A 23,913-nucleotide genomic window follows, 5' to 3' on the forward strand; every position below is an offset into this window, starting at 1 on the left:
CACAATCGTGTGCAACTCAGCGTAAGTACGTGCTGCTTTTTTTTTGTCTAACGCGACCTCTCCTCGTCGTCCAGCCCCAGTCATTTGTTGCGTTCAAAGTGTTCGATCAGCTTCTGGCAGAGCATCACGCTGAACTTGGTCGAGAGGGCACGCGCGATGGCCTCGGTATTTTCCAGCTTGCGAACGACGCGGGCCGCCGACAGGGAACCGGGGCTGGACGAACTGGAGGAAGTTCCGCCGAAAGTTTCCGCCGTCGCGAGCAGGTTATTGCCGTTGTTGTTGAACTTGTCAAGGAGTTTGCGCTCGAGTTCCAGCGTGGCGGGATCGACGTTGGTGCGCAGGCCGCTCGAGAGGTTGTTGGTGTTGCTAAAGTACAGGACGAAGGCCAGCTGGAGCAGGTAGTAGTCGAGGTTGCGCAGGAAGTACTCTTCCAGAACGTCGAGGGAGATGTTGTGCTTGACAAAGAACATGAACAGCTCGTAGATAAAGTACTTGAAGTTGGCGGTGTCCATCGGGATGATGGAGGAGTCTTTGGTAAAGTACTCGAAGATCTTAACCAGATTCATGGTGGTTTTGGCGATTGCCGCCGGGGATGCTGAAGAGGACATCGACCCGGATAGCTGCTCCAAGATCAGGTGGAACGCCTCGACGTAGTCGTAGTTCAGCATCATCATCCGGATATGGTACTCGTTGCAACGCTTCGTCAACTCCAGAATGTTGTCCTGGCTGTACAGCCCGTGGAAGATGTACAAACAATAGTGGATAAAGTCGTTGCTCAGCAGATGACGCTCGTTGAACAACCTCGACGACTGTTCCGACTCCTGTTCCTGCTCGTCCATCTCCTCCATCCCATCCTCGTCGTCATCCGTAACGATCGGTGAAGTCGCGTACGAAACCGACTGCAGCGAAGACATCGTACTAGCGTTCTGGTTTTGAAGTCTACAATCGTACTCCGTCCGCAACTCCCCAACAAAGTCCTCCAACTCGGTCGTATTGCTAACATCGTTCAAGCTCGAACTGATCGTCGAAATGTTATTACTAATCACCTTCTCCAGCGTGCTCTTCTGCACGAAACCCCGCCTAAACTTTGGCATCGACTTGATCAACCGCAACACCTGACCGCCCGGCTCGTGACTCCCATCGCTAGCAGGCAGCCTAATCTCGTGCGGCAACTCGATAAACTGCGAACTGTCCGGAATGCGCACCAACCGGTTCGAAATCGGCAACCGCACCAGCTTACCCGGGACGCCGCTCCGTTCCTGGTTGATTTCCTTCGCGCACTGGCCCAAATTATTGTTACCCCAAGACTTGACCACCCCGTCCTCGGTCATGATCAGCGTGAAATCGGCGCCGCACTCGACGTACTCAACGCCCGCCACGTGGTCCAACCGGGTCGGAATCAGCACCTCGTTGCGGCCTCCTTCGCGACCCAGCTGCCGCTCGATGTTCTTGCCCCAGGTGTACACGTGCGACTTGGCCGTGACCAGCGCAAAGTGGTACAGACCGCTGGAGATCTGGAAGAGAGAAACGCTCATCACTGCACTGTTTAATCTGGGTGGGTGAAAAATAGAGAGAAAGCGTAACGTGATCTTCCAATGATCCCACTTTGTTTACATCTACAAAGTAGGAAGCTGTTCAAACATAAGCATGACTTTTTTCTTACCAGAAAATGAGTTGTTTTATAATCGTATTTGTTTTATTTTGCCTAGTTTTTTTTACATTTTTAGCTGGAAAATTGTGTGTCGATCGGTTATAAAAGGTTTATCTTTTTCACGGGTGACGAAGAACTGCGGCGAGAGTTTCATTCTGTGATGTCGCAGATAAATTCTCTGACTGATTTTGAAATCCTGCAGCTCTTCCTGGTCCAGCGAAAAAACAACGCTAATAGGGTCCTAAAGCCCTTTGTAATTTTTTATGTTCAACGATAAAAAAACACGATTAAAAACCATTTCTGATCACTCTTTTTATTTTAATGCAAAAAATAAATCAACTATGGTTGTCTTGGAAGAAACTGTCAAGTAAGACCTTTTGTGTCAAGAAGGGCGAAGAAGTTATTTTTTTAAATTGAATGAAAAATCCTTTTTTTTATCCTTTGCTGTCGTACAAAGAGTCCTTGTACTCAGAACAACCAGCTTTATCTATGTGAAAATTAAAATCACAAATTTAAGATTAATTTTAGGACCCATGTCTAGCGAAGCTAATCCAACAAACAAAGAAAAATTTTACTAAACCAGTAAGTTTTCAAACGGAATCAACCAATAAATTGGCAATTCGCAATTTTCAGTGTAAGAACGGGCCTTGACCGATCTTATGCACTAGGTTCCCGACGAACACGCACTCAGGGTTGTTACGGAAAAGTCGAGAAAAAATCGGCGCCGATCCCAAACCCCAATCCGCGCGAAATCCGCGCCATATAAAAAAATCGCTACAAACATAGAAGAGAGTAACATAATTAATGAAACTTTAAACGATAAAAGAATAATACAGAAGGCATTTGAATCAGTACCGTTGTTCAGTTGTGGATTCATATCCCTCCTGTACCAAATGGAACCTTTTTTTGCCATTTCTGAAACAATATTAGCATTTTTTGCAACACTTTAAATATCGTTGCTTTAAAAACAAATTCAGAAAAAAATTAGAAAATTAAAAAAAATTAAAACCAGAAAATAAATCACCAAATAATAAAATCTAGGGATTTAGTATTGATAATTCTCGCCAAAACTTTACTCTGGAAAATCGAAACACGAAATTTCTATTATTTTCTTCTCTAAATTTCTCTAAACTAAAATATGACTCCAAAAATGATCCGAACTAAGAAAACGGCAAAAAAATAATTTAATAGTTTAAAAATTTAATAACTCAATAACTCAATAATTTAATAATTTAATAATTTAATAATTTGATAATTTAATAATTTAATAATTTAATAATTTCATAATTTCATCATTAAATAATTTAATAATTTAATAATTTAATAATTTAATAATTTAATAATTTAATAATTTAATAATTTAACACTTTAATAATTTAATAATTTAATAATTTAATAATTTAATAATTTAATAATTTAATAATTTAATAATTTAATAATTTAATAATTTAATAATTTAATAATTTAATAATTTAATAATTTAATAATTTAATAATTTAATAATTTAATAATTTAATAATTTAATAATTTAATAATTTAATAATTTAATAATTTAATAATTTAATAATTTAATAATTTAATAATTTAATAATTTAATAATTTAATAATTTAATAATTTAATAATTTAATAATTTAATAATTTAATAATTTAATAATTTAATAATTTAATAATTTAATAATTTAATAATTTAATAATTTAATAATTTAATAATTTAATAATTTAATAATTTAATAATTTAATAATTTAATAATTTAATAATTTAATAATTTAATAATTTAATAATTTAATAATTTAATAATTTAATAATTTAATAATTTAATAATTTAATAATTTAATAATTTAATAATTTAATAATTTAATAATTTAATAATTTTAAAATTTAATAATTCAATAATTTAATAATTTAATAATTTAATAATTTATTAATTTATTAATTTAATAATTTAATAATTTAATAATTTAATAATTTAATAATTTAATAATTTAATAATTTAATAATTTAATAATTTAATAATTTAATAATTTAATAATTTAATAATTCACCTCCGTGTACGCACGAGAGCAAGCAGCAGTCAAGTGCTCAGTGCTCTATAGTTTTTTCGAAATTTTCCGCCGTAGTCTACCGTGATTACCCGCGAGTTTGCTCCTGCAGCATGCCAAAGGCCGGCCGTGGCCGTGGCAGTTCGAGTGCGGCCTCGAAAAACCCGCGAAGTTCGTCTACCGGCCGTGTGCAAAAAGGTAAACAAGCCAACGCCGTGTCGACCGCCATCGCGCAGGGGAGCGTGAGCGCAGAAGGCATCGACAAAAAGTTACTACATCCCGGATATGTGCCAAGATCACCAGTGCGAACCCGTTCCGGTACTTCCGGTGCCACGACCAACACGTCGACATCCGCCAACATTCCCATCAGGAACGAGTTCCAGATGCTGAGCGACGACGAAGAAAACAACAACAACACCGACGGTAGCAGCACTACCGACGACGACGAATACGATGAACGTGCACGGAAGAAAGTGTTGACGTCAAAAACGAATAATTCTCCAAAGGAACGTAGACCACCTCCAATCTATGTTTTGGACACGTTGACGGACGATATTGACGAGTTGCTGGAAGGCCTCGGATACTGTCTGAAAATCGGTAAGTCGTCAGTGCAAGTCTACACATTTGACAGCAAGAACTTCGACCTGGTTGTGGAGAAATTGAAGAATAAAAACTTCAAGTTCTACACATTCGACCCCGTGCAGAAGACTGCCGTGAAGGTCGTCTTGCAGGGGTACCAAGACCGCCCGATCTCCGACCTAAAGAAGGACCTCTCGGGTGCTGGAATTACGCCGCGTGACATAAAAGTCCTCTCGCGGAAGACAACGGTCACAGGTACACACACACTGTACCTGTTGTACTTCGACCGCGGCACCGTCAAAATTCAAGACCTGCGGAAAACTAAGGCGTTGGACGGTTTTGGGTAAACTGGCGGTTTTACTCAAAGAACCCGACGGACGCAGCGCAATGCCACCGTTGCCAGAAATTTGGCCACGGCTCGCGGAACTGCAACCTCCGCCCCGCTGCGTGAAGTGCGGTGAAACACACCTCTCGGAGGCGTGCGCACTGCCGTGCAAGGCGGACTTGGGGACAAGGCAGAGCAAACCAAGGCGCGCATCAAGTGCGCCAACTGTGGAGGTAACCATACCAGCAACTACCGTGGATGCAGCGCACGGAAAACCTACATCGAGGAGCAGGAAAAGAGGAAAAAGCAAGCAGCAGCGTCCCACCCTCCTCAGCGAAGTACGAGCGTAACCGTGCCGGCTGCTGGTCATCGTACAGTTCCAGCGGACAACCCAGCGTTCCCTCCTGGATGGGGTCGATCGTTCGCCAGCGTGGTCGCTGCCGGTAGCGGCAATGCGGCCCAGCAAGAAGTCACCGGGGAAGATCTCTTTACCCTGCCGGAGTTCTTTGCTCTCGCGGGGGAGATGATGACGCGGTTTCGGACCTGCCGTAACAAAGAGGAGCAATTCCTGGCCCTTGGGGAGCTGATGATCAAGCACATCTATAATTGATTAAATTTTGCTGTGATCTAGTTGTAAGCTTTTTCTATTCCTATCCCCTATCATTAGCAATTGCGTAAGTTTTTTGAAAACTTTTTCTTACTCTTGTTTGTGCATTTAATTAACAGTAATAATTGCTCTAAACCGAATTAAGACGTAACACACAGCTGAAATGAACACAAAAACTCTGTTAGGTTCATAATATGTACAAATTGTAATTTGATTATTCACAAATAAAACCGAATTGAATTGAATTGAATTGAATAATTTAATAATTTAATAATTTAATAATTTAATAATTTAATAATTTAATAATTTAATAATTTAATAATTTAATAATTTAATAATTTAATAATTTAATAATTTAATAATTTAATAATTTAATAATTTAATAATTTAATAATTTAATAATTTAATAATTTAATAATTTAATAATTTAATAATTTGATAACTTAAGAACTTATTTAACTTATTTTCGTAATTTTTCAATTTAATAATTCGTACTTTTTTACGTTTTTTAAGTCTGTAAGTTTTGACAATTTCAAATAATGAATTATATTTTTTTTTTATTATTTGAATATGTATATTCTGAAATTTCAAATTGTTGAACTGCAGATTTCTTATTTTTTTTTATTTTAACATTACATTTCGCTTTTAGACGGAGATTTTAGCAGATTTCTAAGTGGATTTCGTCATGTTGTGATAATTGGGAGTAGAATCAATTCTACCTGAATCAGAGTGGCAACAGATTTTTTTTCAATAAACCAAAAATTTAAAAAATTAAATTTTTATATTGAAAAAAACATAGAAAATCTAAAAAGTTCATAGCTTTAAATTTTTAAATTTTGTAATTTTTTCGAATTTTGTTATTTTGATTTTATTAAAATTGGTATTTATTTGAATTGTTAGGCAGATGTTTTAAAAATAATGTTCAATACATTAACAAAATCGCTCCATGAAGATTATTTCAAAGTTTCGTATTAGGAAAAAAAAAATCAATAATTTTTAGAAGAAAATTTTCTTCATTTAAAACTTCTTAGAAATTTGTGTTTTCGCACTCAACGAATAAGATTGAATTTATTTAATTCCTCATTATATTTTCCTTTCTAATTCGTTTTCGTTTTCGTTTTACGGAGCAAGGTGGGGGACGCGGCCTCAAGTCAGTCCAAGTCCGGTTTCTTGTGGAAAAAAGGGTAGTGGCCGAACTAGTATTGCATACAAAATGAACACCACCGGAAGATATAGGGGATCGGGAGGGGGAAGGTGAAAGAAAATTAGTGTAGGTGTGAGTTGTAAGAACTTGGATGACTTGAGCAGTTACGTTAATCTAAGCTTAACACTGAATAAAGAAAATCTGAAATTATGATTCAAAGTAAAAAGGCCCGAAAGAAATTAAATTATGAGTTAATTAAATAAGAAAGAGATTTATACAAAGGAAACCTATAATGTATTTCAAATTTAAAGGAAATTAAAAAAATACTGGAAAACAAAAGATGAAAACTAACTTGTCTAGGGAATATAAATCTTGAAGTCTGTTTACTGGGCCCGTTTTGTCACGTCCGTCAGTAGTCTTGTCGTACATTACAATTAGAAGCAGATCTGCCAATAAAATAGTACACTTTGACCAATTTAACTAATAATTTATGCCCAATTATTCATTTTAGGAAAACTAACTAACTTGAATCAACAACCTCAACTAAACTGTCTGAAAGTAACTTGAATCTCAAATCCCCGAAATTTTAAATACAAAGGCAAACATTCCTTTACCTAGTTTTTAAACATGACTTGTCTCGTCCAAAACCAATAAACATAAATGAACAGTTCATAATTTACAAGGTGAATACTCTTTGTTAAGAAGAATATTTCGTGCCTTCCATTTCATTAGGGCACAGAAGCTCTGCAAACAAGAGTGTATCCCTATCATACCTAATATAAACTGTCATTTGAGTGAAAGAGATGAACTCCTGTTCACAAAACTAATGTGTCCCTTTCAAATGTTAGGCTCCATTCGATCGTCAAAACTCCAGTAAATCCTCGATTCGCAACAATGGTCGATACAACCATAATCCGAGAACCGTTAGTTCAACAGATTAACGAATTTTGTCCGATATCATTCCATTATTGATTGATCGAGACTCTATGTCAAAACATACAATTCCGAATGGTTAGTATATCACTTAAATTGAAATCAGAGATTCTGATAGCATCACTTAACTCGCCTAGAGCTATCGGCCTGGAATTATTAAACAATCTAAAGAAAGTTACAAAAAAAAAACTAGCTATTCTGAGTGCCTTGCAATAAACTTATTTTTTTAAAATACCAGATCCTAACCTAACACCCACATTAAGATAAGAAAAAATCACGCTGTTGTGCGTAAGCGTTGCTTTGCTTTATGAGTTTCTACCTAAGCTAACGATGTATCAAAAAGATTTAAACCTGTTCCTACCAGATTTTACAAACAAGAATATTGAGATGCAAATAAAAAAATCAATATCTTGCAATTTTACATAGTATAAAAGTTGTGATTTCTATCAACACAAGTATATAAATATAAAATAAATGTGTGATATATATCAACATCGGAAACCATCTTTGCAAATAGCCCTGAAACGACGGCAACGTGTGGCTCCATCTCCAGCGAATAATAATTTCCTTTGTAATTTGAAAGAAATTCTATCGTTCTCAATTATTTTGTTTATCAAAACTGCTATCCGCGCGAAATCCGCGCCTGAGCAAAATTAGCCAGCAAATCCGCGCCAGATTCGCGCGATACGCGCCATCCGCGCGATCCGCGCCGTCCGTAACAACCCTGACACGCACTGCCCTTACACCTACATCTCACTCTTGCTCTGAGTCAGTACGAGCAACACGCTAGAACACGCTTTGAGTGTTCGTGCCAGGCATGCACACCTTCTTTTCGTACATCACGTAGGGTTTGATGTAAGTATAAGCGCCTAACCATTTATAGTGTGCCTATCAACATTTATTAAAGCAACAACTGTTTTATTTTTAGTTTGAATTCAAAAACTAATTGTTATTTTACTGTGTTTTGTTTTCTCCTGAAATCTTTCCTAGTGTTGAGTCGTGTTTATATGTTGCTATTTCTTTTGTCGCGGTGTTTTGTTACAATTTTTGGTCCTAAGCATGTTATAAAGTTTACCAAAAGTACAATAGTAATATTTCTGTTAATCCTTTAACCATTCCATAAATTGAGTAAGGGCTCGAACCTCACTTGTTTTAAAGAAAAGGGTGAAGATTGAAAACACTAGACAGTGAAAGAAATATACTATTTCTGGAGTTTTTTTTTTGAAAAGGTCATATCGAGGTTTTTAAGCGAAGATGGCGTTCGAATGGTGAACGCCCGAAATGTCAAAATCACGCAGTCTTCGCTTAAAAACCTGGATAAACCAAATTTTCAATTTTTGCTTTTTGGGTGTTTTTAGAATCGCCTTGAGTCAGGGGTAATCAAAAACACCCAAAAAGCAAAAAATGAAAATTTGGTTTATAGGACCTTTTCAAAAAAAAAAAATTCCAGATTTGAAGAATCATAGGTTAAAGAAAGATAGTAATTTATGAAGTAGATAAAGAAATTAACAATAGTTAATAAATAGAGGCAACAAACAAGCTTAGATTGTATAAGGGCAGTTTATAGGGCAGATGAAAATTTATTCAAATACATAGATAAATAAAGATAAAAAAATTGACGTCGCTGCCAAATTATGCGAAAACAGACAGTTTGTTACAGCAGTATCAATAGAGTGGAAAAACGTTGAGAAATAAGAGAATCAGGAAAATAAAATCGAAAACAAATGGACGATAATAAACAGAAGGCGTGTTAGAGAATCAGTGAAACAAAATAAACAGAATATAGATGGTAGATAGAGAGCCTAAAGCCTACTAGAGAACGGACATCCCAAACCAAAAGCACCAATCGAAGCACGAGAACCGTCAAACGGAGGTACCAATCGAGCAAAAGACAAAGGATTTTGCTCGACAGGCACCTCCGCTCGACAGCTCCCGTGCCTCGGCATCTATGACATTTCCCCGAAACCCACATTCCCGAAAAGACATTTCCCCGAATGCCACATCTCCGAAAAGACACTTTCCCGAAATGTCATTTACCCGAAAATCATTTCCCCGAACAATCCATTTCCCCGAATGGCCACATCCCCGAATGGCGACTTCCCCTAAAAACCATTTTCCCGAATGGCCACTTTTTCTAATTTTCCACATCCCCGAAAATCATTTTCCCGAAAGACCATATCCCCGAACGGCCATTTCCCCGAACTCGGTCAGGCGGGTATGCCCGTTGCCCAGAACCGCGCGCGCGGTTCTGGACAACGGGCATACCCGCCTGACCGGGTTCGGGGAAGTGGCGATCAATGAAGTATCATGTCCACAATTGAACGTTCAAAATTCCGAGATTTTTACGAGCGTTTTATTCCAGCTCCACTTGAGTTTCTCCCAAATCCCAAATTTTGCGTTACGTAATAAAAGAACGCTCCTTATTTCTAATGAACAAATCTAAATAGCTGCGTGCCGCTTAATTCATTTGCCTATTTTTCTCATTTCGTCGCATTCGAGCTAACTTGTCGTACGTCGATTTTGGGCCAAATTGAATTAAGAAAGCCATTTTGTGCAGCTCACATTGCCCAAAACTCGATTTCAATTCTGAGATATTCAATAAAAACCGAAAATTTTTGTCTCGTGCTAACTTGACACACTCTGAAAATTGCTGTAAGTGAGACAACTGGCCAAAGAGGTTTCAGATCAGAATGCGCTTGACACACGTACATGCCCGACTACCGTAAACGATTGTAATTATAACTCGGGACCTCAGCAACCAAATTCAAACAAATTTCAGGACAATGCACAGAATGGTCAACAAAATATAACGTGATTGTTATTGTTTACATAGCGTGCTCTATTTTTCGTTTATTCAAGGTCAAACACTAACACGCATTTTTCTCGGAACGTCAAAAACGACAAACGACAAGATAGCACGACAGGGTCGATTTGATACATTGATCATTTCGGTGCTGTGCAATCCTTACCACGTGGATACCGTTTTGGAAAATTGTGCTTTGCTGAAAATTGTCCGATACAAAAAAAATCTTTTTTATTGAACATGGATGATCTCAAAACCTCGCTTTCTGGAAGTTTCCGCGCGGTTTATGAATACGGTCATTTGTTTTTTTTTTTTTCATATTTAAAAACACACGTAGGAGAATTTAATATTAAGGTCATACTTTTGTAAAAATATCCCTAAAAAACAATTTAGTTTATATCTAAGTTTATATCTTTCGGGAAAATGGAACTTTCGGGGAAATAACCATTCGGGTATATGTAAATTCGGGAAAACGACAGTTCGGTAAAATGGCCATTCAGGTAAATGACATTCGGGGATATGGAATTTCCGGGAAAATGATTTTCGGGGATGTGGAAATTTCGGGAAAATGATTTTCGGGGAAATGGCACTTTCGGGGAAATGATTTTCGGGAATGTGGAATTTTCGGGGAAATGATTTTCGGGGAAATGGCACTTTCGGGGAAATGATTTTCGGGAATGTGGAATTTTCGGGGAAATGATTTTCGGGGATATGGGATTCGGGAAAGTGGGATTCGGGAATATGGGATAAAACCAACAGAACTACGGATGTAGTTAGTTGCGCTCCTTCCAGGATGTTCCTTACCTGGACGTCAACCGAAGAGCACACAACAAAATCAGTGCCATTGCATGCTCTAAGGTATCTATCCTTGCACATAATTACGGAAATACAGCAAAAAATTAACATCCCAAAAAATAACCGAGACACTAAACCAGCTTCACAAATCACCCCGATTCTCGTACTCACCCTCACAATATCGTCCTGCACAAGCGTCGTATCGACCTGAGCCGGATACAGATGCTCGGCAATTTCCTCCCCAGTCGACGCCGCTTCGGCCGGCTTCGCTTCACCTTGCTCCGAAGTCGGCGGCTTCGGCTCATCCCCCGAGGTATCCTCAATCTTGATGTCCGGAATCGAAACAACCGGCACCGCTTCCTTCTCCTCGCCGCTCGCCACTTGCGCCGGTTGATCTTCCGGCGTGGTCGAAGTCGACGGTTCGGCATCCGCCTGACTAGAGGTAGCAGCTGTCGGTGAGACAGCTGAGATCGGCTCATTTGTGACTTGGGGTTTTGCCTGCTCCGCAGGTTGTTGAGCCGTGTGGCTCGGCGTAGCCGAACGACTCTTGTGGGATGATTTGGCCCGCTTGCGGGCTTGGGTGGCTAAGCGAAGCGCTTGTGGGGATGCTCCCCACGTGTACAGTTTATTGCTGGCTGTTAGGACGAGCTGAAATAGAAAAATTCGTTAAATTCATGGGGTTTGGGAGAAATCCAGGAGAAACTTACGTTAACAAACAACTTTGTGGTGATGAGACTGATTTCTTCACCAAGCTCTACCCGACGAGGTACCAGTGAAAGCACAAATGACTTGCCGTTCCGGGTGTCCACAGTCACATTAAACTTGTCTTCCTGACCGAGACCCAGTTGGCCGTAGTGATTGGATCCGAACACGTACAGGACGTTCCGGGTGTTGGCGTCCTGCTTGCAGAGCACCAACGTGTGGGCGTGCCCAAGTGCGATTTGTTGAACGTTCTGTGAAACAACACAAACTAAGTTGTTACGAGATTTTTAGATTTAGTCTCGAGGTTAACCTTCTTCCTGAAGAATTCCACCGCCTTTGGCTTGGGACAGTCCGCGACGGTTCCGTGGCCCAGCTGTCCGAAGATGCCCCAACTAAAACATTTTTTGAATGATTAGTCATCAACCAAGAAATCACCACAAATGAAACAAACCCCCAGGTGTACAGCAGACCGTTGGCCACTACGGCGTTGTGGTACTGGCCGGCACACATGTGAGTTACGTTTTTCCCGTCCAGCGCCTGTACCAGCATAGGCTGCAGCGCGTTTATCACGTGGCTTCCGATGCCGAGCTGTCCCAGGTTGTTAGCGCCCATCGAGTAGATCTGAGGAGCAAGAGCGAGAAACATAGTTTGTGATTACGAATAATCTGTATTTTTGACACTGTCTTTGCCACTCTTCTTAAGCTTGAGGGATCTTCAAGAAACGCGCACAGTGCATGGTTCATGCGTCTTCGCCATACTCTGTCAGCCATCTGCAATTCACTGTCGTCCTCCTGCGGTCTAATCAGTGTTTTGTACATCGTCAGCTACGCGCGGCGTTGCACTCGATCCGATGAAAGAGTCTTCGGTAATCCGAAGTAAGCACGATGCACTCGCACGATGCAACTCGCTCACCTCCTCCAACTCATCACCATTCACAGTTAGAGGGTCGAGACTTGGGTGGCCGTCTTCGTCTTCGTCGTATTCATGCCCAGTCCACGTCACGTCTTGCTTGTACCTTCAGTGGGGTGTAGACATCTTTCGCCGTCTCCAGGTTTCTTGCCACAATGTCGATGTCATCGGCGAAAGCAAGCAGCTGGTAGGAATTGTTCATAATCGTGCCTCTCGATTCAATGCACGTCCTTCGAATTATGCCCTCGAGGACGATGTTAAACAACGCACAAGATGAACCAACCCCTTGTCGCAGCCCTCGGCGCGTGATCCAAAGGGTTCCGCTAGCTCCCCTGCCACTCGCACGTAACACAATCACATCATCCAAGGTAGCCTTGATCAGCCGAGTCAGTTTATCCGGGAGTCCGTTCTCATGCATAATCTGCCATAGCTGCTCGCGGTCGACTGTACTATCGATAAAGATGCGATTGAAATCGATAAAGATGCGATGTGTGGGCATGTTATACTAACGGCATTTCTCGAGGATCTGTCGGAGACAAAATATTTGGTCCGCGGTGAAGCCCGCTTTTCAAGGCCCCACGAACCTCCTTCTAATGGGTGACAGCTGATGGCAGAAAATCTGGGAGAGCTTTTTGTAGGCCGCGTTGATGAGAGTAATGCCGCGGTAGTTGTCGCAGCTTATCGCTTTTTTATAGATAGGACATACGTCTCCATCCATCCAATCCTCCGGTAGCTTCTCCTCCTCCCAGATATTAGAGATCACACAGTGAAGTGCGCTCGACAGTTTCTCTCCTCCATATTTGAAGAGCTCAACGGGTAACCGATCCTTGCCGGCAGCTCCGTTGTTTTTCAGCTGCCTGATCTCCCTCTTCACCGTCTCCAGATCAGGTACTGGAAACTGTTCATCAGCTGCGGGCGCTCCAAGGTTGATTCCATCACCGTCTCCGTTCGCTTCATCGCCGTTGAGGTGCTCGTTGAAGTAATGCTTCCACCTATCCAACACTTCGCTTTTGTTCACGATCAGGTTTCCCGTTGTCCCTGAACACGTCGACTCGCGGCACAAAGCGTTTGCGGGACCGGTTCACCTTCTCGTACTTCCGCGTTTCGTTAGCTCGGAATAGCTGCTCCATTTCCACGCAGTCTCGGCCTTCTTGGTGGAGCTTCTTGAGCTTGAAAACCGCGTCCTGCCGATTCCGAGCCTATCTGTATCGTTCCATGTTTCCTCTCGTCGCCTTGGGCAGCTTCTTGTCGTAAGCTGCTTTCTTCTTGGCGATAATGGATGCGGGCGTTGGATGTTGAACTTCTGATTCAGCTTTGCATAGAATGCTTCCTTCTCGGCATCAAACGATTCATCATGAGGGCAGGGTGCCCGGTTGTTGATCCCCGCTCAATTTATCTCGACTTTGAGTATTATTTCGTTCAACAGAGCGTAATCTTATCCTTCCAAATGTAGCGATTTGCAGTTCCATGTTCTGAGTCTCCAATCGGTGTTCTTTCCTTGTCCGAGTTAAAACTGAAAAGAAAATTAGTAAATTATCCCAAAACTCACCCCATTGCTCGTCAGCAGCAGCGTGTGCAGCCGTCCGCATTGAACTCCGAGAACTTCCAAATCCAGCTGCTTGATAAACGCCGCATGCGGCGGATACCCGTTCGCCCCGAGCGGATCTCCCTGCAGCGACGTCCTACTCAGCGCGCAGTTCACCCCGTTCGATCCCCACAGGTACGCGACCTTGTTCATGACGCAACCGGCGTGCGAGAATCCGGCCGAGATCGGCGAGAACTGCCGAAGGCGCATCTCTACGAGGCGTTCGTCGTAGTGGACGCGCACGTGACGAAGGGCGTTCAGGAAGCTGTTGGAGGTGTGCAACTTGAGCAGCTGGGCGCGGATCGACACGGCGAGGAAGGTCTCGATGAGGGACTTGCAGAAGAGGAGCAGGGTTTTGTCGAGTTCGCGCGAGGCGCTGTCGTGGTTGGAGAGTTTGTGGAGGAGGGGTCGGTAGATCGGGTGGAAGGGGTTGAGCTGGTGGATGAGCCGCTCGAGGACGTTGATGTCGAAGGTGTCGAGACAGGTGCGGATCATTTCGAAGTAGTTGATGGTGTACTCTTGCAGGTAGATGAGCGTTTCCATGAAGAGTTCGTTGGAGAGGTTGTACACGTACGCGTTCATTTCGGCGTTGTTGTCGGAGAGTTGTTCCCAGATGCCGATGAGGCAGGAGAACACGTCCAGGCAGGTGCCGCGGGTCATTGCGAGCAGGACGGCCGAGGAGTAGAGTTTGCCGTGTGCGAGGACGATGCAGGCGAGGCTGGTGTGGTACTTGCTGTTGGTGACGATAAAGTTCCACAGCGGGATGTAGTTTTTGTCCTGGACGCAGCGTTCGCAGAGTGTTAGGAGCATGAGGTTGGAGAGGTGGAACTGGGCCGTGGTTGAGATCTGGACGTCCCAGGAGACGTCGTCGTTTTCGTACGAGTAGTCGCTGCACTGGGCGCCGGCGTTGATGGGTTTGAGGGAGACCTTGGCGTTGAGGTTCATGAGTGAGTCGTAGACGACGTTCCCGAAGTGGGCCTCGTCGACGAGGAATCGCATGACGTCGTGCATCACGAACTGGCTGTTGATGATGTGCGAGTTACGGAGGGCCATTGAGCAGAGCTTCATGAGAGCGCCGTTCTCGTTGACTTGGGCAAGTTTGAGGGCGGTCTTCATGGGGGATAGGCGGGCCACGTTGTAGGTCATCAGGGCTTCGGTGATTTTGCGCCGTCTGAGCAGGACGTCGCCGGCGTATTCTACGCAGGTTGCTAGCGGGAGGTTGAAGGTTGTGCAGAAATCCTCACACGGTGCCCAGAGGGACTTGTGGGCTAGCTTGAGGAACAGCTGACGAGCTGTGTCATTCAACTCGATCGAGTACAGGTTCTTGTCCGTTACGACAACGGCTTTGTCGAACTCAACCCGTGGGAACGCTCCAACCATAACCTGAGCCTCATTTGTCTCCAACTTTTTGTCCATCCGCAGACTTCGCTGCATCTTCAGATAATTTGAAACGGTTGACTTATTGAAGACGGACCTCCCGTCACCCCCATCTTCAGTTGCGTTCTGCTTGACCTCTTCCGCGTCTTTACCCTCTTCCCCGAGCGAACTAACCCGATGTATGGCCAGCACCTTCTCTTCCGGAAACTGGAACAGCGCCAGCATGGCATGCTCGTTAAAGTCACAGTCATCGCCCATCTTCATGGCGGCCATCTGACAACTTACGACCGACACCCCATTCACGGTGTCCGTGTTGGTCGTCTCCGTCGACAGATCGTCGTCCTGCCGCGAGCTGTTGAGATCTTCTATGCTGCTGTCGGTACCGCGACGATCTCCGGCGGTTACCGAAGCTTCTTCCTCGACGTGGGACGCCGCTTCGTCGGGGGACGAGTTGGTGCTTTCCGTGGTCTTGCCGGACGCTAGGCTAAGATTGTGCTGCACGTAGATGACGTTCTTGGTGAGGACCGTGGTCTTGCACTGCTTTGGCACCTTGTAGATATGTAACGGGATCAGGCTAATGTCCATACTATGCACGGACAAGGTGTCCGAGTAAGAGTGCAGGGCGCTAAGCAGATATTTACCGTCCATGTACTGGACCACAAAGTACGGCCCAGCTGGAGTCGTCAGAATCTCCGGATACATTCCGGGCAGTTCCATTACCGCCAAGTTTGCAGCCTGCTCCTTAACCCGCTCCTTTTCCTTCATTTTACTCCGGCTCTCCGACAGCTTTAGCTTCAATGTGCCGATCTTCTTGGCTCCCAAGTCGCGCAGCGACATCAACCGCGCTCGTGCCGCTGGAAACAACTTTGGCAGCGAACTCTGCTGATCCTCCCCAGACGTCCCCTCTCCCTCAACCTTCTCAAAGTCGTCACTAGACTGCGGTTCCGATCCACTCGGACTAGATCCCTTCTCCCCAGCCACGTCCTGCTGCTGGTCTCCTTCCCTCGGCAGCGATACCACAATCTGCCAGTCGTCAATCGTCCCCGAATCAGATCGCTCATCCCCAAACGACTTCAACATCTCCGCCTTCAGCTCCTGGCTCGACGTCGGCGAAATGTCCCCCGGGAACACGTACTTAATCGAGTTCTGCTCCAACAGCAGCTTCCACTGCTCCTTCGTCGACGTATTGATCATCAAGCTGATCGTCTCCATGCTATTGTCCTGACAGATCACCAACTTCTCGATCGACCCGCGCTCGCAATTCGTATTCCCCAAAAAGGGACAATTCGGCGTCAGCGCCACCACGCAAATCGACCCGTCCGAATAACCCAGAATCGCCCGCGGCTCGTTCGTCAGCGTCTTCCACCAGCTGCAGCACGTCGGATACGGACACGACGCCGACACCGTCGACTCGATGCTCGAACTCAGCGTCCCGCTCGTCGGACACTCCTGCCCTGGACTGCTCGCCCCACCCACTTCCTTCTCGAAAAAGTTCTCGATCGTCTTCATGGCGATCGGCGTTGTCGCGACGGCGTCCTGCTTCTCCTGCTCGCCGCCTTCCTGCAGCTTGTTGTAGATGCTGTTCAGCGAGTAGATCTCGTCAATCTTGTGCGTCGTGTAGCACGAGTCGGACCGCTTCAGGGCGGAGACGGGCGCGGCCGGCAGTTCCGAGCTCAGGCTGCTCGATTTCGAACTGCCGTTGGAGGCGATCGAGGAGCGATGCGAGCCCACCGAGGAGGCGCTCGTCGAAAGGTTGTGCGAATTGTTGGGGCATGTTTGTGGGTTGGGGCACTCGTGAGGGCCGATGAACGGGACGATGAAGGAGGTGATTTCGTCCGTGTTGAAGGTGGCGTCCGCCGGTTTGGACTTGTCGCAGATCGAAAGGGCAGGGACGATGTGGAGCGTGTTGTCGTAGCCTGCGAGAAATAAGAGAAAAATAAATGTTATTACACATAACTAAAACAATGAAACAGAGCATGTTTTTGAAGTAAAACAGTTTTAAATAAAGATGGTCAAACAGATGGTGGCAGGGCGTGGCCGAATGGTTACGCTGTCCGCTTTGTAAGCGGATGATTCTGGGTTCGATTCCCATCTGCTGCAACCTTCCATCGGATGAGGAAGTAAAATGTCGGTCCCGGCTTTGGTTGTTAGGCCGTTAAGTCATTCCAGGTGTAGGAGTTGTCTCCATGCCATAAGTACAAACAACACACCAAACCAAGCCTACTCCGGTGGAATCGCTGGCGGCGGTTGGACTCGCAATCCAAAGGTCGTTAGTTCAAACACTGGGGTGGAAGGTTCCTTGGAGTAAAAAGAGGTTTGGGTGCTCTCCCCATTCAAGCCTTCGGACTCCTAGGTTCGAGCAGAAACTTGCAATAGAGACCACAAAAGACCCGGGGGTCGTTAATATGGATGGTTTGATTTTTTTTTGGTCAAACAAGATTTTTGCCTTCCTCTTTGAAGAACCGAGACCGAGCCACGTAGCTTAGTGGTAACGCTTCGTAAGCGGTAGATCGGGGTTCAAATCTCGGCTCGAACCAACACAATTGGCGATCTTTTCCCTTCTGGATTCGATTGGTTAGTAAAGGGAAGGTAGTGTATCGTCACGAATTGGACATTATCAAGACACCTTAGGAAGACAACCTATGGAATGTAACACTAACCTTAACATGTTAACATTATCGTGATTAAATTAACTGTCACTAAATCTACTGTGTAAATGCCAGCCCCGATACTCTTCACGGGTGTTCCCCTCAGGAACAGGGAAAGATTTACTTTACTTTTTTTCACTGAAGAAAGGCTATAAAATCGCAATTCGCAATTTTTCAGTGTAAGAACGGGACTTGACTGATCTTATGCATTAGGTTCCCGACGAACACGCACTGCCCTTACACCTACATCTCACCCTTGCTCTGAGTCAGTACGAGCAGCACGCTAGAACACGCTTTGAGTGTTCGTGCCAGGCATGCACACCTTCTTTTCCGGTTACGCATTTTAACTCGGCCGGGGGTGGTACATTACGTAGGGTTTGATGTAAGTATAAGCGCCTAACCATTTGTAGTGTGCCTATTAACTTTCATTAAAGCAAAAACTGTTTTATTTTTAGTTTGAATTTAAAAACTTATTGTTATTTTATTGTGTATTGTTTTCTCCTGAAATCTTCCCTATTGTTGAGTCTGTTTGTCTGTTGCTATTTCTTTTGTCGCGGTGTTTTGTTACAATTTTTGGTCCTAAGCATGTTATAAAAGTTTATCAAAAATACAATAGTAATATTTGTGTTAATCCTTTAACCATTCCATAAATTGAGTAAGGGCTCAAACCTCACTTGTTTGAAAAAAGGGTGAAGGTTGAAAACAATAGACAGTAAAAGAGAATTTATTTTATAAAAATCAAGTATCAATAGTAAGAGAATGATGAGCGTAATTTGAAGAATAAAAATGAGAAGCTAGATGTATTAGATGTAAAATTAGACAATCTATATATATAAAAAATTTCGAAGGTTTTGTTCGAACGCGAATCAGTTCAATACGAAGCGTCGGATCGAGGCGCTTTTTGTTGCATTAGGTTCGTGTAAGCCCAAGGAAGGTTTATATGCTAAAAAATTGCCACTTTGACCACTCTGGGACCGATTCCGGAGCATCTGCAGATTGTATGGGAAAAGTTACGTAAAACCTAATTTTGATCACAGGAGGCTGAATAAGCAAAAAAGTTAAAAACGTCAACAAACGAAAAAAGGCAGAACGAAGTTTGTCGGGTAAGGCTTGTAGTTAATAAATAGAGATACAAAACAAGCTTAGATTATAGTAATGATAATTTATAGGACAGATAAAGAATTATTCAAATAAATAAATTCGCAATAAAATCAAAAAAGATTAGGCGAATGATAAATAGACTTGATATTACTAGTACATTAAGGAAAAGTATATTTTTAAGGAAAAAAACAAAACAAAGTTTGTTACAGCAGTATCAATTGATAGAAAAGAGTGGAAAAGCTTTGAGAGATAAGAGAATCAAAAGTTAGTAAAATTAAAATCAAATGTTGGATATTAAATAGAAGAATCAGTGAAGAATTGGGAATCAGAAGAGCAAAATAAAAATAGGAGATAGGTGGTAGCTGAGAATGAAGAGAAGAGAAACCCCGTTGTGCGATGTTTCAGGTACATCCACAGCAGTTGACTCAACATACTGCGAATCAAAACAATACCGTCTACAATCACAAATTACTTCCCTTTCTCACATTGTCGCGCCCCTTTCTTTTAGCCGTCTCGACTTTGACCCGCGGTGGTCAAAGGTTTACGAGTCGTTTCCACAGGCCACCAGCTAGGTCATCATGAATACCAAGCCAACGTGGAGGTAAGAAAATAGGACACTCGCAAGGAACCAGAGCTGTACTGTTCTGATCAAGATAATTCGGATGATCTAACAGAACTACGGATGTAGTTAGTTACGCTCCTTCCAGGATGTTCCTTACGTGGACGTCAACCGAAGAGCACGCAACAAGGCCAGTGCCATTGCATGCTCTTAGGTATCAATCCTTGGCCTGCAAGAAAGGCTATAAAATCACTTAGAAAATTAACTCTTTAAGTAGACCTCCTAGACCTAACTTCACTTCTGAATACTGAGCAAATGTCTGTGCGTGTGGTGGGATAATCAGTCTGATCTTCGCAGTTTCCCTCAGTTGACTCGAACCTCGTTGACCAACTCATCGAATTGAGGATAGTAAAGCCTCGATAGTGTTTTTTTAATTCATAACTTATTTTTATTTGGTCCTCTTAGGTGCTGCGACAGGTTAGGATTAGGGTAGCACTGGCGTCGATGCCAGTATTTTCTTGACTGCTTCCTCTGGGTCAAGGGCGATCCTTCGGTTTTACGTCCGGGACTGCGCCCAGCAGCGGAGGGAACTCCGCCGGCGTGAACACCGGAGCCGCTGGACTCTGACACTCGTCGGCTTGGTCTGGTAGGCCTCCCACCGAATGTGCAATACTTTCAAGCACTTGATTTCACTCAGCTGCTTTAGGTTGATGTATCCCTTGGGGAACGTAACAATGTACGGGGTTTCCTCCGAGGAGGTGAACTCTCCTTTTCTGTTCAATGCCCAGCACCCAGCTTGTGCGATTCTTTGAGGTTCTTCTTGACATATTCTGGTGAAGCCGGTGAGAGTCCTCTGACAACGACGCGGAGTTGTCGCTCGCTTCGTTTCTCGTGGATATACAACTCCACTTATTTCGCAAACAAGTGGGGCCCGCGCGGATACAAAACGGTCCTCGGAGAGACTCAGCTTTTTGATCCCAAACAGAATTAGCTTGTTGATCGGCCTAGTTGTGTTTGCTGTAGTTATCCACTAGCGGGCTAAACTTGTTGTTGCTGAAAAAAATCTCCTCTTGGCCATTTTGGGTCCGTCGCTGGTCTTCATCCGCGCGCTAAAGAACCGTCCGCGGCGACGTCTCGTGCAAGAGTGTGTCTTTGTCACTTCTTGTAGATTGAGGTGATGAGCCCGTTTGAGAAGGATCCTTCTAGCTAGCCGCTTCCCAAGTCTTATCTGTCAACAGGTTATTTTCGTTGGCGTAGCGCATGACTGGATAGTTCTTACACCGTTGACAGTTGCGTAGAACCTCCGCTTATCGTTTACGTTTTATGTATTGTGTTTGAGATTCGCTGAATACCCTTCCATCGCACTTCCTTACTTCTCGAAGGTGGAGCCGCGTTCTTTTCACTTGCATCGGATGTTTTAGCGAGCGAAGAAGGTTCTCCAGCAAGTCAATCCTCTGGCAGGATGAGAGAATGTTTCCCTTCCACTCTCCATTGGTCCTATCGAGACGAAGTGTCTTTATTGTCATCGGGCTTGTCGTTCAGGCTGTAGTTGTAGAATTTGCCCATTATTCTCAACACGCAGATCCGGTCATTCACCACCTTCCACTTAACGACTCGGTTCTTCTGATCGCCAATCATTACGAAACCGACTCCATACATCGCCTTATCGCCGCCACTGTAGATTTGGTACTTGAATGAGGTGTTTGCGATGGGATCCACCGGCGCGAATTGGACCAGCTAACTTCCTGGAAGGCGGCCAAATTCACGTTCAGCCATTGCAGCTTCTGACCATCAGTCGAAGATTTTGGAGAGTTCGAACGTTCCAAGTACCAAGTTTCCAATCCTTTTCCTTTTTACATCACCTGGTTTGATGCCGTTTTTCCGTCTTGTATTTCTTCTTTCGTTTTTCTGAGTAGGTGACAGTATTTCGCTGTGAATACCTAGTCTCTGAGGTGTGACTGTTATCTAGAAGCTACCGAGAATCGGTAATCGAGGCTTTTGTCCCGGGGAAAATTGGGACAACAGTTTTAATTATGTTAGAGCACAATATTTTGATTTGTTTTGATTGGTTTCGGTTAGAACAGACTCAGACCAACAAAATGTGTACAACCATTTCCAAATTTAAAACCTTTAAGTGCTGTCCCTATTCAGACTGTAGTCCCGAATCACCCCAGATGACGGTAATAACAACTGCTGAGTGAGAGTTCAATAATACTTACAAAACACCAGCAGCCAACTTCCCGTAGTATCAAACGAAATGTCCTGGATGCACTTTCGGTTCTCGGCGAACCAGCAAATCAACATCAGATGCACCTCCCCCTTCCCATCGATGTACCGGAACAGAATCTGATCGTTCCTCCGGACCAAACACAGAATCTGAAAGTCCCCATCGGTCTTGGTGCTCGCCGACAGCTTCGCGTCCACGTTCGTAATCAACGTCGTCAGCCGGAGCACGTCCCAATCCTTCAGGGATGCCATCCTCTCGAGGTTTTTCTTTGTCCTCGCTCTGAACCGTCCCGTTTTGCGTTTTTATCTGGAACAACAACAAAAATCGGAATAATTTTACGTCGCCTTAACTCACTACCTGTGGGGTGAAACCAGACGACAAAAGCAAGCAAAAGCCAACAAAAATTCTCATGAAAATGTGTCACTCTTTTCCCTCAGCAGCCCTTTTCTGCCTTCTTGCACCGCCCAAATCGGGGTCAGCAAAAAAAAAGAAGGTGGAAAAAAGGCTTCCCAACCCGAATCACACCCCAAATCCGGCCGCAAATTCACGCTCACCAGCGTGCAAATCAATCGAACGACGAAAATAGCACACCTTCGAACGCGAAAACTCACATTTTCAGCAAAATTTAGCAGTTTTTCACTCCGTTCTCGGACGTCCCGACCGTTCCTGCGGGAAAAAGTTGACAGATGAAAACTGGGTGCTCCTCTCGGGCCGCGCTCGAACAAAAAGCAACAACAAGCAAAACGCATCAGTTGTTTTCTGTTTTGACAGCGAGTGCGGTGGGGGTGGGCGGAGGAGGAGAACGAGAGAGCGCTGTCAGAATGTTTAGGTTAGCATTTGAAAAGGGCGTACAATACAAAAACAAAGCTGGTTGGAAGTTACTAAGTAGGCAATTTTGAAGTTCTGATGATTTTTGCCTCTTGGTTTTGAAAAATCTGGAGCAACATTTGAAAGGGGCGGTACGACATTGCTCTTACGTCCTTTCGTCCCATTTAAACGCGTGTAATGAAAGGCCGTAAGAGCAATGTCGTACCGCCCCTTTCAAATGTTGCTCTGGAAATAATGATCAATTATTGACACTGCAAAATAAAAAAGGTTTTTTAAACGTACATTAATGCTGAAAACCGGTCAAAAATCATACTCTATTTTGATTTGTTGGTACAGCAGTCCACCAAGATCACCTCAACGTGAGCTTTTCACCACGAGCAGCAACTTTCAAGCTTTCGAGTGGTGGACTTGAGGGGAGAAAGCAGAGAGAATGGGAAAATCGGGAAAATTAGGGACAGACGATAAATTACGTGGCGCAATATTGTCATCCTATTTAGACATTTTATTAAAATTTAATGAAACAAGTAACACAATAATGTTTCGTCTGTTACTTCATTGGTTTGCATTTTAGTCATGGTAATTCTCGCCTTGATAACAAGATATTGGGTAATTTTTATGTAGGGTACGTTATCCGTTAGTGGAACCCTTTCCTATAGTGGACCCTCTGAAGGTTTTTTGATTAATAATTCAATAAAATCACAATTAAAAGCGTGTTTTTGTCTACAAATCTTTTATTTGGCATGTTCAGCACCATTTAAAACAATGTTGACTGGCATTTACGTGTCCTTTCAGCCAAAATAAGTGTTTTGAGTTCGATATCTGAAATCAGCAATGGCCACTAGCATTTTCACAACAAAACAGCATTTTCATTTTATGACTGAATTAACTATCCAATCATTATTTCACTAATTATTTAACTTCAGTTAGTCAAAACAATGTAAGTTTAAGAAACTTCACTAAAATAAAACGAAGAACTGCTCAATTTCGAGCAAAATTAAGGGGGTCCAATATAGGACAACAAAAATCCTAACTTTTCCAAAAGTGGACCCATGTTATTTTAACTTACAAAAATAAAGAAAACTGTGTATTTAAGCTTAAG

General features: G+C 43.2%; 1 protein-coding gene across 2 annotated transcripts; it reads right to left on the reverse strand.

Moving 5' to 3' along the window:
• Positions 1-36: 36 nt before the first annotated feature.
• LOC6040662 lies at positions 37-22,746 on the reverse strand. 2 transcript variants are annotated; one of them, XM_038248552.1, is made up of 8 exons: positions 22,598-22,746; positions 21,979-22,292; positions 14,039-17,367; positions 12,032-12,201; positions 11,891-11,972; positions 11,586-11,831; positions 11,050-11,526; positions 37-1,514 (listed from the first exon to the last, which is right to left on the reverse strand). In XM_038248552.1, exons 2-8 carry the CDS (start codon positions 22,235-22,237, stop codon positions 81-83), a joined length of 5,997 nt encoding a protein of 1,998 aa, XP_038104480.1. In that variant the 5' UTR covers positions 22,238-22,292; positions 22,598-22,746; the 3' UTR covers positions 37-80. The 2 variants fall into 2 exon arrangements, with proteins under 2 accessions (XP_038104480.1, XP_038104485.1); XM_038248557.1 differs by having other exon boundaries at positions 22,578-22,741.
• Positions 22,747-23,913: the final 1,167 nt, after the last annotated feature.

This window comes from Culex quinquefasciatus, chromosome 1 (assembly GCF_015732765.1).
Source record: "Culex quinquefasciatus strain JHB chromosome 1, VPISU_Cqui_1.0_pri_paternal, whole genome shotgun sequence".
Lineage (NCBI taxonomy): Eukaryota > Metazoa > Arthropoda > Insecta > Diptera > Culicidae > Culex > Culex quinquefasciatus.